Here is a 17,782-nt window from a genome sequence, read left to right as displayed (position 1 = left end):
TCTAAATGAACAAAGACATCAAATATGTGAGCTAGAGCTTGGAAATGAGATACCTTAAAGGGAACTTAATTGGGGTGTATAAGGTTGTAGAAGGTGAAAGTAAAATGAAAAAGATTGAAATTTTCACTGTCATAAATTATTCCAAAACTAGGATCCATAAATTCAAATTATGGGGAGAAAGAAGTTTAGACTGGATTGCAGGAAGCTTTCTTTTAGCCATCAATTTATTAATTACTGAAATAAGTGGCCTTCAAAAGCGGTTGAGGCTGACAACGTGGGGAAATTCAAAGATCAGCTGGATATTTACTTACATGAGAAGGATGATATTACCAACAGCAAATTATAAATGGGAAGCATTCAAGGGAGGGGTGAAATGGGAGCGTTTTTTTTTTTTTTTTGTTTTTTTTTTGGCTGATGCTGCATAAGCTTGCTTTCTTGCATCATATGCCAATACTAATGCTAATGCTAAAAAGGACTTAATCTTGGAAACTACTAGGCTTTTCATACAACTAAGAAATACAGTTCAAGGTTTAACATTGTTGTTATTTGGTTTTTAGGAGCATTAGCAACTAAGGCCATATTGCTCCGGGATATGCGGTGGTCATTCCCTGACCTTTCCGCATCTTCCACATTTGGTGGTGACGGGCTCAAACCCCGGTCTAATCAAGAAGCGTGTGCTGCGCACTGCTGCTCCTTCCCACCTGGCTATGGAGGCGCCGTCAAGGTTTAAGCTCAAGTGGATGTCAGACGAACTAATGAGACTTGTGGCAGAGAAGAAAAATGCATGGGATGCATATAAATTATCAGGTAACACAGAAGCTTATGGTACATATAAGCTAGTCTGTAATCAAGTCACAAAGGAAGTTAGGCAAGCAAAGGCAGATTACAAGAAATCCTTGGCAAAGGATGCAAAGAAAAACAGCAAAGACTTTACTCTAGAAGGAAGGGGATGAATCAGACTGGTCCACTTGATATCGATGGTTTGGCTGTTGATGATCCTGCTCAGATAGCTCACAAATTGAATGAGTATTTTGCATCTATATTCACACAAGAGGAATTCTGTAGGAAAGTGCAGAACAGAAGTTTATTAAACTTTAACAGGGAGCTAAATGATTTTGTAAAAACAGATAAAGTGGAGGAGAAATTGTTGAAGTTAAACATAAGAAAGGCACCTGAGGTGGATGGGATCTATCCAGTTATATTAAGGGAGGCGGCAAAGGAAGCAAGATCCCTGTCGACTGGAGATGTGCAAATGTATCTCCAATTCCGAAAGGGGGATCAAAAGATGACATGATTCAACCCCAAGGGCTCACATCTGGACATCTGGTGAGTATGGGCTTGGCACACCCAGGGTCCTGAGCTGGATATCATCATTCTTCTCTTCCTTGGTGATTCCCTTCTCTCTCTCTCTCTCTCTCTCTCTCTCTCTCTCTCTCTCTCTCTCTCAGGGTAACTCGGGGAATTTTTTTTTTTTTTTGGCTGGTGCAGCATAAGCCTCAGGCTTCCTTGCACCATACAGCTAATAATAATAATAATAATAATAATGAGTAAATACAAACCTGTAAGTTTTACTTTTGTTCCAGGAAAAATAATGTAGTCACTAGTTAAAGAAGCCTTGCAGGATCATCTAGACAAGGTTGCAGTAATAATTCAGACATGGCATGGATTTGTTAAGGGGAAGTCTTGTCTGACCAATTTGATTGGATACTACGATGCTGTCACAAAGCAACTGGATGCAAATAAAAATGGTACCTGTGCTGAGCACATGTGGTAGATGGTTTTATGTGAAACATCCTTTGCATTTCTTTTAGTATAAACCTGAGCTTTGGTGCGCAATACATTCTACGTTGATTTCAATATTTGTAGAAGAATAAGAGAAATTTACCTCAATATGATATATAGAACATTAGAACATTTCTGTACAATACTCTGCAGAAATTAAAATGAATATAACATTAATACAAAATGTTTACAGTAAAAAATAAATTGAAAAGAACTAAAAAATTAATTGAACACAATTAAAAAAATTAAAAAATTAATTAAATTTTTTTTTTTAAGTTTTAATTTTTTTTGACCATATGTCATGATCACAGGAATGAAATTTACAGAGTATGTGTGAGCATGAATCTTAAATAGGGATCATTTGGCTTCACGCATGTACGTAAAAGACCACAAATCAGAGATTACATATGGACGGTGAACGTTAATAGAATTCTCATGTAATTTAATTTCAACAGTTTCTGCAATTAATAGTCTCATATAATTAAGTTTGGACACTAAGTATTTTGGCCTCATTGAATAAAAAAGTATGTTTTTCATTAATGGCATGAAAGGCTAATTCTGACGCTGCTGAACGAGAAGCATGAATTGAGGATGTGTGCTGTTTAACCTGAAAATTTGGCAAAAACCACATCACTCCTTGATAAGATGAGTCGCAATCGCTGCAAGAAATGTTGTATACCAGGTCATTTATTTGTGTTGTGGAAGCAGAAAGGACTGAGCGATTGTTCAGTATAGCATGTAATTTCGATATTGGGCTGGGAACAATCTTAAATTCGGAACCTTTAAAGAATATGTTAAGCTGTTACTATTATTATTAGCTATATGGTGCAAGGAAGCCTGAAGCATATGCTGCACCAGCCAAAAAAAAAAAAATCCTGAATTACCCTGAGAGAGAGAGAGAGAGAAAAAACAAGAGTCAGAAGTAGAAGGGAATCATCAAGAAAGAGAAGAATGATGATATCCAGCTCAGGACCCTAGGTGTGCCAAGCGCATACTCACCAGATGTGAGTTTCTGCAATTAATAGTCTCATATGCAGTATGATTGATGATTTTTGAGGTTATGATGAATGTCGTGGTGAGATCCAATATTCCTTACATTTCGAGGGTACAGCTCTAAAACGGTGTTCGCAGGCCGGCCGGCCGCTAGTTAGTACACCGGACTGAACCTATTGGTAACTCTCTAGGAAGCTTCCGGATCAGCTAGTGTATAATCTTGCTACCTCTACTCTGCCAGATAGTGACTGGAGGGAGTCCGAGTAGTGTGTATGCGGGGAGCATTGTCGAGGCCACGTTATGTCAAGGATCTGGGTATATTCTTACCACATGTACGCCATATCCAAAAATTTCATTACTTCATACAGCATGTCCCACCCACTTTTTCTTACTATTGAATACACCATGAATTGTCAAAATAATAGAGCAAGCTTATCTGCGAAAAGATCTAAACCTCCCAAGGACTTCCTAATTCATTTCACAAATATACGTGGTCTCAATTCTAATCTCAACGATGTCCATTTCCACTTGCAGTCTTCCAAACCCCATGTACTTTTTCTGACTGAATCTCAGTTATCAGTTGATTCAACTACTGCTCATCTCAGATGTCCAAATTATTTGCTGTATGATTCCTTTCGCCTCAAAGGTGGTACTTGTGCATATGTCCGTTCTGATATTCCCTGTCAGAGACTTGGCAATTTGGAATCTCCTCTCTTTGATCTTCTCTGGCTTAAAATCTCTCTACCTCATTGTGTAAAATTCATCTGTTGTCTCTACCGTTCTCCCAACTCCACTAATCACTTGGAGCTCTTTGACTTCCTCTCTTTGCAACTTGACTTTCTCCAGTCCAACTTTCCTAACAGTGAGGTAATTTTCCTTGGTGATTTTAACGTTCACAACTCCAGCTGGCTTCCATTTTCTAGTCACACCGACCCAGCAGGTCGAGATGCTGAGGCTTTTGCAATTACTAATGACCTTGCACAGATTGTTCATTTACCTACAAGAATACCGGACAATCCTAATCATACAGCCAATAGGCTTGATCTTTTTCTCACAAACAACCCTTCTAAGTACAAGGCTGAAGTGAGAGGTCCTTTAGGCACTTCAGATCACAACTTGGTGATTGCCTCTTCTCCACTGGAACCTTTATCTCATGGCTATTCCCAACCTCGTATTGTTTGGCATTACAAGAATGCAAAATGGGATGACCTGCGAGACTTCTTTTCTTCTTTTCCTTGGTCCGATTACTGTTTCAAAACTTCTGATGTCAATGTTTGCTCAAATCGTGTCAGTGAAATTATTCTTACAGGAATGGAATCCTTTATCCCACACTCCACTTTAAAATCTCGTCCTTTATCTAAACCTTGGTTTTCCAATAAATGTGCTAAGGCTGTCCAAGAGAAGAACGTTGCATATCGTAATTGGCTTGTTTCTAATTCTTCAGTTTCATTTTCTGCCTACACCAAAGCTCGCAACAATTGTAAAGCAGTTATTAATCAGTCCAAACTAGAGTTTGAACAGGCTAAGAGTAGAAAACTTGCTTCTTGCCCTAATGGTAGCCGAGCATTCTGGTCTCTTGCCAAAGCTATTGGCCGCAACTTTTGCCCATCTCTGCTCCCACCTCTGTCCAAACCAGATGGTTCTGTTGTCACTTCAGCCAAGGATAAAGCTGACCTGCTAGCATCCCATTTTTCTTTGAGCTCATGTATTAATGATCTTGGTAAAACACCTCCCACCATTCCTAACACGCTCCATTCAATGCCTCCTGTGGTCTTCCGTCAAAAGGATATCAGAAGGATTTTGATGAATCTTGATGCTAAGAAAGCTCCAGGTCCTGATGGTATTTCTCCACTTGTTCTCAAAACCTGTGCTCCTGAACTTACTCCTATTCTTTGCCACCTTTTTTCACTTTCTTATTCCAAAGGTGTTTTTCCTTCTGCTTGGAAATTTGCTCATATCCAGCCAGTTCCTAAAAAGGGTGACAAATCCCTCCCATCCAATTATCGTCCCATTGCAATTACTTCTACTCTTTCTAAAGTAATGGAGAAATCAATTAACCGCCAACTTTTAAACTACCTAGAAACCTTCCGTCTGATCAACGATCGCCAGTATGGATTCCGTCAGTGTCGATCCACTGGTGAGATTCTGGCTTATGTTACCCATTTATGGACTAATTCAATGGAAAGGTTCGGTGAAACACAAGTAGTTGCTCTTGACATCTCAAAGGCTTTTGATCGTGTTTGGCATAAAGGTCTTCTAAACAAGCTTCCATCTTATGGTTTGCCAACTGTTTTTAGTAATTGGTTATCCAGTTTTCTCTCTGATCGCTCACTGAGGGTGATGGCTCTCTGTCTTCTAACTTCTCCACTAATGCCGGTGTCCCCCAAGGTTCAGTTCTTTCCCCCACTCTTTTCCTCTTGTATATCAATGACCTTCTTCCATTGACTGGAAATCCTATCCATAGTTTTGCCGATGATAGCACATTGCATTCAACTTTCCATTTTGAGAAACCTTGTCCAGCTCAATCAGCTTCAAGTTCTCGAAAATCTGCTGCCAATTCCTTAAATGCCGATCTTCAGGTAATTCTCCAGTGGGGCAAAGACAACTTAGTTGATTTCAACCCTTCTAAAACTCAATCTTGTCTTATATCTCGCAAAAAGGATTCTTCTGCTCCTATGCTTATCTTTAATGACACTCCAATTTCTAGGTAAAATGATATATCTCTTTTGGGGATTACCCTGACTTCTAATCTCTCTTGGCACAAGCACATTACAAATATTGCTTCCTCTGCATCTAAAAAACTTGGTTTTCTCTTTCGCTCTCGGCGTTACTTTTCTCCCAATCAGCTGCTCACTCTGTATAAATCGCAAATCCGCCCTGCCATGGAATATTGTTCCCACATCTGGGGTGGTGCCCCCAAAACCTCTCTCAGGCTTCTTGATTCCATTCAGAAGAGGGCAGTTAGGTTAATTAATGATTTATCTCTAACAGAGTCTCTCCACTCGCTTTCTCATAGACGCACTGTTTCTGCTGCATGCCTCTTCTACAGATACTTCCATGGGCACTGTTCTTCTGAATTGGCTTCTATAATTCCCGCTCTCTCTTTCAAAACAGTCCGAACACGTGCCGCCACCAGCCAACATCCATTTACTGTCCAACTTCAAACCCACAGAACCAACTTTTCATCTTCCTCATTTATTCATTCAACTGCCGTTTTCTGGAACAACCTTCCTTCATACGTATTTCCTGAAAATTACAATCTACAGAAGTTCAAGTCCAATATCAACAAATATCTTCTTTCGTCTTCTCAACCTCCAACCCAAGCACGGTACTAAGTACTATAGGTTATAATACCTCTCGTGTTTGGGGTTCTCATAAAAAAAAAAAATATAGTGAAGACTATATGAGACAAATTGGAGCAGTATGGCATTAAATGACTGTAATCATTTAGCATTAATATTATATTGGTTTTAATTTCTGGAGAATATCATTTGGAAGTGTTCTACATATCATATTAAGGTAAAAATTTATTTTATTCTTCTACAAGCATTAGGTATTTTGATTTGTATATATTAATTATAAAATAAAAAAGCCTTTCTGCTCAACATTTTATTGACAATTCACAAATTTTCATAATTTCAGCTGGAAGACAAGATACAATGACTTTTACCAGTATCGTTGCAATCATATTTTCTGCAGTAGTAACTGCACAAACTATGGTTGTGACATTATATTCAAAAATTGTAAAAAATTAGAACTTGAAATACTGTACTGATCACGAAATATGAGTTATGTACTCTAATCATGCTACTAGTGAGTACTCGGCACAGACTATTGGTGGGGGCATGTGAAATGCCTCTGGTGGCAGCTGCAGATGACTTCACTCCTGTGACACATTTTATGTGATAGATCAGATTTACTTGGTAGGTGTCCCCAAGGATGTTTCACATCAAAAATAATTTTGATATCATATACTTGAATTTCATGAAAGCTTTTGACACTGTTTCACATAAAAGACTGCTGTACAAATTGAAGCAGTATGGCATTAAGGGAAAGTTGCTGCTATGGATAAAGGGATAGTTGAGTGGAAAAAGACAGAGTGGTAATCAATGGACACTGCCCTTTGTGGACTAATGTTATTAGTGGAGTCCTCTGGAGGTTGGTGTTAGGCCCATTATCATTTTGCATATTCATCAATGATATTGATGTCCAAGTTTGCAGATGATATTAAGATTGGCAGGGTTGTTAATGCTTTGATTTGATCCTGTTGCAGTATGCTACTGCAACAGGATCTAGAAAAGTTGGGCAGATGTGCTGAGAGGTGTATATGGGTAGCTGTAACCCCAAGAGTAACATACCAACTGTGCAGTACTACACTCAGGGTAGTGGAGAATGAAAAAGACCAGAGGGTAGTTGTGCAGTCAGATATGAACTTTTCTGTGCAGTGCAGACAGGCTGTCAGAGCAGGTAATGGGGTCGTGTCAATGATGCACAGGAATTTTGCTAGCAGTGATAAGGAGATGATTATCCCCATGTATAAGGCAGTGGTCAAGCCACACTTGAGTACTGCATACAGATCTGGAGGCCTCATTATAGGAAGGATGTAGAGCTGCTGGAATGAGTACAGAGAAGGGCAACGAGATTGGTGGGGGGAACAAAGGGTCTCTTACCAAGAAAGGCTTAAGTTCTGCAAATTGCAGCATCTGAAGACTAGCCACCTGTGTAGTGACTTGATTGAGGTGTATAAGGACTTGAATGTTTTGAGCAAGCTCATTGATGATGGGATTCTTCCTCTCACTCATATTATGCACCTGAGATGGCATAAATTCAAATTGAGGAAAGACAGTTGTAGAATAGATGTGCAGGAATTTGCCTTTAGCCAATGGATGGTTGACTTTTGACTATTTAACTATCTTAAATATTTAATTATATTTAAGCTATCAACTCCCATTGTGGAAGTCGATAGCTTAAATAAATTCAAGGAAGAACTGGACAAATGTTTGAAGTGAATGGATGGGTGAAATGGGAAGATATATTTTTTTTTTTTTTGGTTGATGCTGTATAAGCTTGATTTCTTGCATTATATGCCTATACTAATGCTAATGAACTTGCAGATAAAGACCAATAGGCAGCAATGATTACAGTGTATTTATGTGGGATTTAGTTAAAGATGTAACTACTGTCAAGGGAAATGGATTTTGATTTCATAAAGATGACCACATCACTCTCAGACGGTTTAAATTCCATGCAGCGGGACCATTAACTGATACAGTTACCAACAAAAATTCTAAGTAGGAAGCATTCACGGATGTTATCGTAGAAACTTCAATGATTTTAATACCATCTAATAAATACATTTCAAGGCAAAGAACTAAATGGATGTCAAATGAATTTATGAGACTTGTGGCAGTGAAGAAAAATGGAGAGGATGTATATAAATTATCAGGTGATACAGATGCCTACAATATATATATATATATAAACTAGTCTACAATAAAGTCCCAAAGGAGGTTAGTCAAGTCAAGGCAGATTATAAAAAGATTTTGGAAAAGGTTGCAAAGAAAAGCAGCAGACCTTCTTTACTTATGTAAAGAGTAGAAGGAAGGGGTCGAATCATATGAATCCACAAAGTATGAATGGATTAACAATTCTTCAAATAGGCCTCTGGGGTTGGGTATACTCATACTATGATTTTTAGTGTTTTTTTTTTTTAGGGTTTTTCACCAACCATGGAATAAAACGAAAGACGAAAAACCCAAATTTTTAAAATATTTAATATTTACAATAAATTATTTACAAACAGAATATTACTGATAGTAATTTTAAAATAAAACAACTGTGATATACAGGATAATAATAAAATGCCGAATTTAAAATGCAATAAAATATACTGGGTTAAAAGTGCTAAAATACTAACTGAAGCTTTCAAAGGCTTCTGCCTTCTTTCTCAACAGTGTAATTTCTGTTCTGCGGTGCATCATTAAATACCAGCAGGTTCACGGTGCATCTCACGTGAACGTGTACTGTTCCCGTCAGAACCGGAAGTGGCTCGGGAGCGTTTCAGGCAAAAACGTTCATCCCCTCCAAGGATTACCGCCTCAAAGAGGGGATGAATGCGTGTGCCCCTATCTCTATTTATATTTTTCGCAGTAGAACTAATTCGCAAGCTCTTGAGCCACTTGCGGCCCCAAAATCTATGCGCCCGATCAGTGATGACCACTTCATCTGGGGAGATTTGATGTTGCTTCTCCCAGAAATGTTCAGCTATGGCGGATTTGCCATAGTCTGCATTTCTTATCGCATTTGTGTGCCCCCCCAGACGATCTTTGAGACGCCGTTTTGTTTCTCCCACATAACACTCCCCACATTCCGGGCATTTAATACTGTATACGACCCCACTTATATTTTCATTTAAGACAGGGTCCTTCACCTGTGACACGATTGTGTGCAGCTTCCTGCCTGGGAGCTGCACACAACGTGTCTGGTAATCCTTAATACGCGAGCTAAACGCTCGGATAAACCCGGATAGTAGGGAATGTATGCGGTGGCTATTGGCGTGAAGGACTCACTTCTACTCTGCCCTCCACTAATGTATTTCTCTATGATCCTCCGGGGGTAGCCACACTTCAAAAGTATGAGTATACCCAACCCCAGAGGCCTATTTGAAGAACTGTTTAGATGCTATGGCCATACAGTTGTGTGGTGCGTTAGAGAATACCAGAAACATAGTGCTAGAGAAGCTAAACATGAACAACATCTGAGGTTTGCCCACCGATGTAAGACGTATAACCTCACACCTCGTGGCTTTCAAGTTAAACCTCCTTTTGAAGACGAGCGGTTGTTTAATGTTTCTAAGTGGTACCAAAGAAAGATCCTAAGCATTTGGATTGATAAGTTACATAAGAACTTGTACCACATTAGGAGAGATAAGAATAGGTGCTTAAACAAGATAAGTGAGAGATTAACCTCTGTACATTTGACATTAGTGATTAGTGTGGTATCGAACAAAGCAAAACGGATTTCTGACAGTTACAGACAAAGACAAATGAATAAGTTCGATAGGCTTAAAGAACAAACCATGTCCAGGAGTAATAGTGGTAATAATACCAATAGTAACTTTATTGTTAATATCAGTAGTAAACAGTTGACTGATGATCAAATAGAAGTGTTAAATCTAGGACCTAAGTTTGTTACAATTCCGCCCAAAGTGCCCATAGCAGAAATAGCTATGGGCATTGAGAGAGCGGCTAGTAAGTTACCTGTGTGCATGGCCAATGAAATCCGTGTGAAAACAGCAGCTATTTTAAGTCAAGCCAAGAAAGTTCCCTCGAATCTTAATACAAAGCAAAGATTAGCACTAGAAAGTCTTAAGCAGGACGATAATGTTGTGGTCCTACCAGCTGATAAAGGTAGAGCAACGGTGGTTTTGGATAAAGAAGCATATGTAAGCAAAGCATTAGATTTGTTAAATGATCGCACAACCTATATGATTATTCATAAGAATCCCCTGTCGAATCTGGAATGACAAGTTAATAAGATGGTGCAATGTTGGATGAAATCCAATAAGATTTCAAAGGAGCGGTATTGGGCATTACATGCCACAGGAAGCCAGATACCGAGATTTTACGGTTTGCCAAAAATACATAAAGTGGGTGTGCCACTCAGACCGATAGTCTCGTTTATTGGCAGCCCCACGTATGCATTATCTGGTTTCCTAGCCAAACTACTGTCACCATTAGTTGGACTCTCTGAACATAGTATCAGAGACAGTAAAGAATTTGTACAATTCATAAGAGGACAACGTATAGAAGAAAACGAGGTTATGATATCCTTTGATGTAACATCGTTGTTTACCTGCATCCCAATTGACCATGGGATACATTGTGCGTACATGGCTTTAGAAAGAGACACCACCTTGAATAATAGGATGCAACTAAACTTAGAGGACATATGTAAAGGAATAGAGTTATGTCTTTCGAGTACTACCATGGTGTTTAATAACACCATGTACAAGCAGGTTAACGGTGCAGCTATGGGCTCCCCCATCAGTGCCATCATAGCTAATTTAGCGATGGAGGAGCTCGAGTCCAGACTATTTAACACTACAGTTCTCCCTATGCGTCCGTGGAAAAGGTATGTTGATGATACGTTTTCAGTTATTCGGGAAGGGAGTGAGGATGATACGTTGAATTTTCTTAATAGCTTCTCCCCGTTCATACAATTCACCTCTGAGGTAGAGGAAGGAGGGGTTTTGCCGTTCCTGGATGTGCTGATTTGTAGAGAAGGCCAGCATTTGAAAACAAAAGTATTTAGAAAATCTATGTGCAGGGGCCAATATTCAGGCTACAACTCAGCGCAGACTAATTATCACAGGAACAGTGTAGTAAGAGCATTAGTGGATAGGGCAAAATCCCATTGTAGTACCTCAGAGGATAGAAACTTTGAGTATGAATGTGTTACGGTGGATCTTTTGAAGTGTGGCTACCCCCCGGAGGATCATAGAGAAATACATTAGTGGAGGGCAGAGTAGAAGTGAGTCCTTCACGCCAATAGCCACCGCATACATTCCCTACTATCCGGGTTTATCCGAGCGTTTAGCTCGCGTATTAAGGAATTACCAGACACGTTGTGTGCAGCTCCCAGGCAGGAAGCTGCACACAATTGTGTCACAGGTGAAAGACCCTGTCTTAAATGAAAATATAAGTGGGGTCGTATACAGTATTAAATGCCCGGAATGTGGGGAGTGTTATGTGGGAGAAACAAAACGGCGTCTCAAAGATCGTCTGGGGGAGCACACAAATGCGATAAGAAATGCAGACTATGGCAAATCCGCCGTAGCTGAACATTTCTGGGAGAAGCAACATCAAATCTCCCCAGATGAAGTGGTCATCACTGATCGGGCGCATAAATTTTGGGACCGCAAGTGGCTCGAGAGCTTGCGAATTAGTTCTACAGCGAAAAAAAAAAAAAAAAAATATATATATATATATATATATATATAAATAGAGATAGGGGCACACGCATTTATCCCCTCTTTGAGGCGGTAATCCTTGGAGGGGATGAACGTTTTTGCCTGAAACGCTCCCGAGCCACTTCCGGTTCTGACGGGAACAGTACACGTTCACGTGAGATGCACCGTGAACCTGCTGGTATTTAATGATGCACCGCAGAACAGAAATTACACTGTTGAGAAAGAAGGCAGAAGCCTTTGAAAGCTTCAGTTAGTATTTTAGCGCTTTTAACCCAGTATATTTTATTGCATTTTAAATTCGGCATTTTATTATTATCCTGTATATCACAGTTGTTTTATTTTAAAATTACTATCAGTAATATTTTGTTTGTAAATAATTTATTGTAAATATTAAATATTTTAAAAATTTGGGTTTTTCGTCTTTCATTTTATTCCATGGTTGGTGAAAAACACTAAAAATCATAGTATGGATTAACAATTGATGATCCTGCTCAGTATGCTGAAAAACTCAATAGGTATTTTGTATTAACATTTACAAATGGGGAATTTTTAGGGATGGGAATACCAAGAGTGAGTAAAATTCTGGTGGAGAGCTGAATGATTTTGTGACAATTGAAAGGAAAGTTGAGGCAAAGTTGTTGAAGTTAACATAAAAAAAAGGCACCTGGGCACTTTGTGATCTATCTCTTTATATTAAAGGAGGCAACAAAAGAGGTAAAAAAACTTTAGCCATTTTATGAGAGCATCCCTAGATTCTGTAGGAGGTCCCTATGGACTGGAGATGTCTAAATGTACCCTCAACTCACAAAGGGGAATCAAAGGGAGAAATGACTAATTACAGACCTATTAGTTTGACTTCTGTTCCAGGTAAAATAATGGAGTCACTGGTTAAAGATGTAATGCAGGATCGTACAGTCAGCAGTTCCAGTTACACTTCACTCAAGCCACAGATCTGTTAAGGAACAATCTTGTCTGACCAATCTGATTGGATACTTCGAGTTCACAATTCTGCCCAGGCCTGATAGGATGGATTATATGCTGAAAGTCTTGTGGATTAACTCAAGATGTGAAGGACTCTGCAAGGCTTTTGCGGGGAAATTTTTTATCAGCTTGGCCTGCACTTGTAGACCAAGACAGGATACATTTAAACAAAGGTGTGCAAAAGGTTTTTGCCAGTATCACATTGAGGATACCTTAAAAGTTCAGGAAAATAGGCTAGTTTAGTGGGCAAGGGTAATATAGATATGTGTTTATCTGATAATATTGGTCAAAATAACGCTTGCACATACCTCAAGAGTTCTTGTTTGTTACCACAACAGATCATATTAGCAAGATGTTCTGAGGGCAGAAAAGTTTCAAATGAGAGGGAAGCTAATGCCAGAGAAGCAAGCTTAAATAACTTCAAGGGGTGTGTACTGATAGTTAATTATACAAGGACACTAAGTCTTAATTGTTTATACAGTAATGTCAGAAGTGTTGTCAATAAAATTAGTGATTCGAACTGCTGATTAGGACAAGAAACGCTGATATATTAGGGCTTACAGAAATGTGGTACCACCCAGAAATAGGTGATAATGATGAGTTTCAGTATGGTATGTACAATGTATTTAGGAAGGATAGGGCAGATAGAAGGGATTGTGGGGTCATGCTTCTTATCAAAAGCATTCCCTGATTCAGACATTTCACATGCTAGTATAGAATCTGTATGGCTTGAAATAGTTGGAAGCAAAGGTATAATGAGAGTTGGAGCAATCTACAGTCGAGGTGAAGATTATTATGAGAACCTCTACATGCAAATAGAATGGGCAAGTAAGCATGAATGTCTTATGAGTGATTTTAATTTGCCTCTAATTGATTGGAGCAAATGGGAAGGAAACTCTACATGGGGGACAAAATTTTTAAATCAACTAGTTGATTGTTATTCATATCAACATGTTAGGGAACGTACTAGGGAAAAGAATATTCTAGACCCCATCATCACCTATGAACCAGATGACACAATAGGGCTGACAGTACAGGAATCAGTAGCAGGAAGTGATCACAGAGTTCTACTGTGGATGATGAAGAGAGAGAGAGAGAGAGATAGTAGTAGTTAAAGGCAAAGGAATGAGTTATAATTAAAGGAAAGGAAATTACGACTGCTTAAGGTGCTACATGGCCTCTATTAACTGGATAGATACCTCACAGAGAGCAAATACAATTGAATTATGGTATACCTTTAAACATTAATCACAGAAGCCTTGAATGCATATACAGTATACCATTAAAAAATACTCCATGAGGAAGATTTCAAGTTGGATAAATAATGAAGTTGCCAGATTACTTGAGCAGAAAAAGATGGCATGGAAAAGTTACAGAGCAATAAAAAGTACTGAAGCCTATAACAGCTACAAATTGATCTATATTAGTGCCACAGAAAAGGTTGGGCTGGCAAAGGCAGATCCCTATGAAAAATCGCTGGCAAAGAGTGGGGATAAGGAATTCACACATATAAATTCAAAGAAGAGAAGGACAAATCAGATCAGTCCCTTATGTAATGGATATGGGATAGTATGAACTCAAGTTACTTTGCATCAATATTTACAGAAAAAAATCCCTTTATGTCAATGAGAAATTATGGGAGTAAATTTGAAAAATATGTAATAATATTGAAATTTCACATGATTATTTAATGAAAAAACTTTCAAGCCTACAGTCGAGGAAGGCTCCTGGGGTTGATTGCATATAACCTATAATTTTAAGTGAGGTGGCAAGTGAGTGCATCAAACCATTAAGGCTAATTATAAAGGCATCACTGGGCTAAGGATGGATACCATTGGATTGGAAAAGTGTTAATGTATTGCCAAAACATAAAGGCAGTTCTAAGAGTATAGTGGGAAATTACCGACTGGTCAATCTAACTTCAGTAGTAGGGAAAATCATGGAGGCAGTGATCAAGAGTAGAATTCAGGATCATTTAGATAGAAATGGAATTCTGAAGAGTACACAACATGGGTTTTGTAAAGGTAAAAAATCATGCTTAACAAATCTGGTTAACTATTTTGACAGGGGCACTCATGAGCTGGATTTAGGAAATAATTTTGACATTGTTTATTTAGATTTCAGCAAAGCATTTGACTCAGTCCCACATGAGCTGGAACAGGTTGGAATCACAGGTTGTTAACTCCTTAATGATTTTTTGGTGTTAAATAAAGTTTTGTTATAATGGTCATAGGGATGGGGGAAGGACAACAGGCCCTTAAAATTAGAAGGTGAGAGTGCAGACACTTAATATTTCTTATTGATTTTCTCTGTTCTAAGGTACTACAAGCACTAAAACTAATATGTTATATTCATAATCACAATAGTTATTAAAAACAAAAGAAAGAAATAAAAGAACTATAACTGAAATGGTGTATGAGAAAATTTTCACACCACGTATTTGCTTGTAACAGAACTATGAATAGATATTTCTCCTCAAGGGAGAAGAAATCTTAGTCAAATATATACATAGGAAATATAATATAATAGCATTATTTTAAAAATTATATAACAGATTTCTTGGATCCTTCAGCTGTCATCTTCATATTCTTCTTCTTCATTTTAAGAGTAGGAGACTGGTGGAATTACTTAACAAGTGCAGGACAATGTTGAAAAAAAGCCATAAGTTAGGGTTGAATTTGAAAGTGTCTGCAATGTTGCCCAGACACGATAGGGTGGGGGTATATGAGGAGAGCCTTGTCAACCAATTCGTCCATGGAGAGACTGTGCAAGACTCAAGGGGTAGAAATTTTCTCAGCCTGGTCTGTGCTTGTTAACAGGAGAGACTGCTTCTACAGGGATACACTTAAATAGAAAGAGTGCAAGAATATTTGCTGATGCTATCGAGGCAGAGTTAGGTGGGTCAGAAAACTACTAGCTTGGGTTGTTATTTGTTGTTATTTGGTTTTTAGGAGCATATTGCTCAGGAGATATGCGGTGGTCATTCCCTGACCTTTCCGCATCCTCCATATTTGGTGGGCACGGGCTTGAACCCCTGTCTAATCAAGAAGCGTGCACTACACACTGCTGCTCCTGCCCAACTGGCTACGGAAGCACCAATTACAAGACATCTTTGGTAAAGGATGCAAAGAAAAACAGCAAAGAGTTCTTTATTTATGTAAACTCTCGAAGGAAGGGGATAAATCAGATTGGTCCACTTGATATCAATGGTTCAACAGTTGATGATCCTGCTCAGGTAGCTAAACAAACTAAATGAATACTGTATTTTGCATCTACGTTCACACATGAGGAGTTATTCAGTGAGGGGAGGGGAATGCCAGAGGTGTATTAAACACTGGCAGTAAGCTAGATAATCTTGTAATAACTGAGAGTAAAGTGGAGGAAAAATTGTTGAAGATAAACATAAGGCACCTGGGGTGGATGGAATCTATCCAGTTATATTAAAGGAGGCAGCAAAGGAAGTAAGCAAACCCTTAGCCATAACTATGACAGCTTCCTTGGACTCAGGGGAGGTACCCATGGACTGGAGATGTGCAAATATGACAAATTTGTGCAAATATGACCAATCCACAAAGGAGGATCAAAGGGAGACACCGGTAATTACAGACCTGTTAGTTTAACTTCTGTTCCATCGAAATTAATGGAGGCACTGATTAAAGAAGAATTGCAGGATCATCTAGACAAGATTTTAGTTGTAGCTCGGACACAGCATGGGTTTGTTAAGGGGAAGTCTTGCTTGACCAATTTGATTGGATACTATGATGTGGTCACAAAGAAACTGGATGCAAAGAATAATTTTGATATGATATATTTGGATCTTAGAAAGGCTTTTGATACTGTTGCACATGGAAGACTGCGGCACAAATTGGAGCAGTGTGGCAATGGAGGTAAATTACTGCTATGGATAAAGGGATGGTTGAGTGGGAGAACACAGAGAGTGGTAATCAATTGACACTGCTCTTCATGGACTAATGTTATCAGTGGAGTCCCCCAGGGTACAGTGTTGAGTCCATTGTTGTTATTAATGTATTTATTAAAGCAGTAATCCCAGAGTAAAGCATTAACTGTGTGGTACTACACTGGCAGTGGTAGAGAATGAAAAGGACCTGGGGGTAATTATGCTGACAGATATGAAGTTTTCTGAGCAGTGCAGACAAGCTGTCAGAGCAGACCATGGTGTCTTGTCAATGATATACAAGATTTTTTCTGGTAGGGATAAGGTGGTGATTATCTCCTTATATAAGGCAATGGTCAGGCCACACCTTGAGTACTGTATACAGGTCTGGAGGTCTTATTTTAAGAAGGATGTAGAGCTGCTGGAATGAGTACAAAGAAGGACAACAAGATCAATAAGTGAATGAAACAAAGGGTTAAGTTTTGCAAATTACAGTGTCTGGAGACTAGGCACCTGTGAGGAGATCTGATTGAGGTGTATAAAGCCTTGAATGGTTTGATGATGGATGTTGAGAAGTTTGCCTTTAGCTAGCAGGTGGTTGATTGCTGGAACACACTTCCGTCTGTTGTTGTAGAAGTTGATAGCTTAAAAAGATTCAAGGCAGAACTAGACAAACATTTGGAGTGAGTGGATGTGTGAAATGATAAGGGTGTGTGTTTTTTTTTTTTGACTGATGCTATATAAGCTTGCTTTCTTGCATCCTGTGCCTTTGCTAATGCTATTCTTTTCATTCACAAAATAATGAAAATTTCCTTATTTTGTTCCTAAATTAATTAAAAATGATCTGTAATGATGCATATAGATTTACTTACCTATAGAAATATGTCTCGATGTACCCATAAAAAAATATATCAAAACTGGAAAAAATGATGTATACAGACCATAAATTGCTGGTACAGAGGCTAGATGAGCATATGCCATACCTAAAGAAGAAAACATTATATGTTTTAATTTCCATATTAAAGTATAGATGATGTCATTTAAAATTTTTTTTAAGATAAAACATTTAATACACTAAACTCAAACCAACCGAAATCAATGATTTACTCATTTCCAACATACCCTGTGAAGGTTTTTAGTTGCAGAGCATATTGAAATTA

The 17,782-nt window shown here is 38.6% G+C and overlaps 1 protein-coding gene across 1 annotated transcript in view; it reads right to left on the bottom strand.

The window, feature by feature from the left end:
- LOC150076212 (prestin-like) overlaps nt 1–17,782 on the bottom strand; it is a 402,991-nt gene that overhangs the window by 317,209 nt on the left and 68,000 nt on the right. Inside the window, exon 4 of the mRNA XM_090387581.1 lies at nt 17,495–17,605. Coding sequence (XP_090243707.1) covers nt 17,495–17,605 — 111 coding nt within the window. The remainder of the gene's footprint in view (nt 1–17,494; nt 17,606–17,782) is intronic.

This window comes from Mastigoproctus giganteus, chromosome 13 (assembly GCF_048544385.1).
Source record: "Mastigoproctus giganteus isolate SK-2022 chromosome 13, ASM4854438v1, whole genome shotgun sequence".
NCBI classification, from domain to species: domain Eukaryota; kingdom Metazoa; phylum Arthropoda; class Arachnida; order Uropygi; family Thelyphonidae; genus Mastigoproctus; species Mastigoproctus giganteus.
Note: the sequence above shows the minus strand (reverse complement) of the source record. Positions and strands in the feature narration are given on the sequence as shown.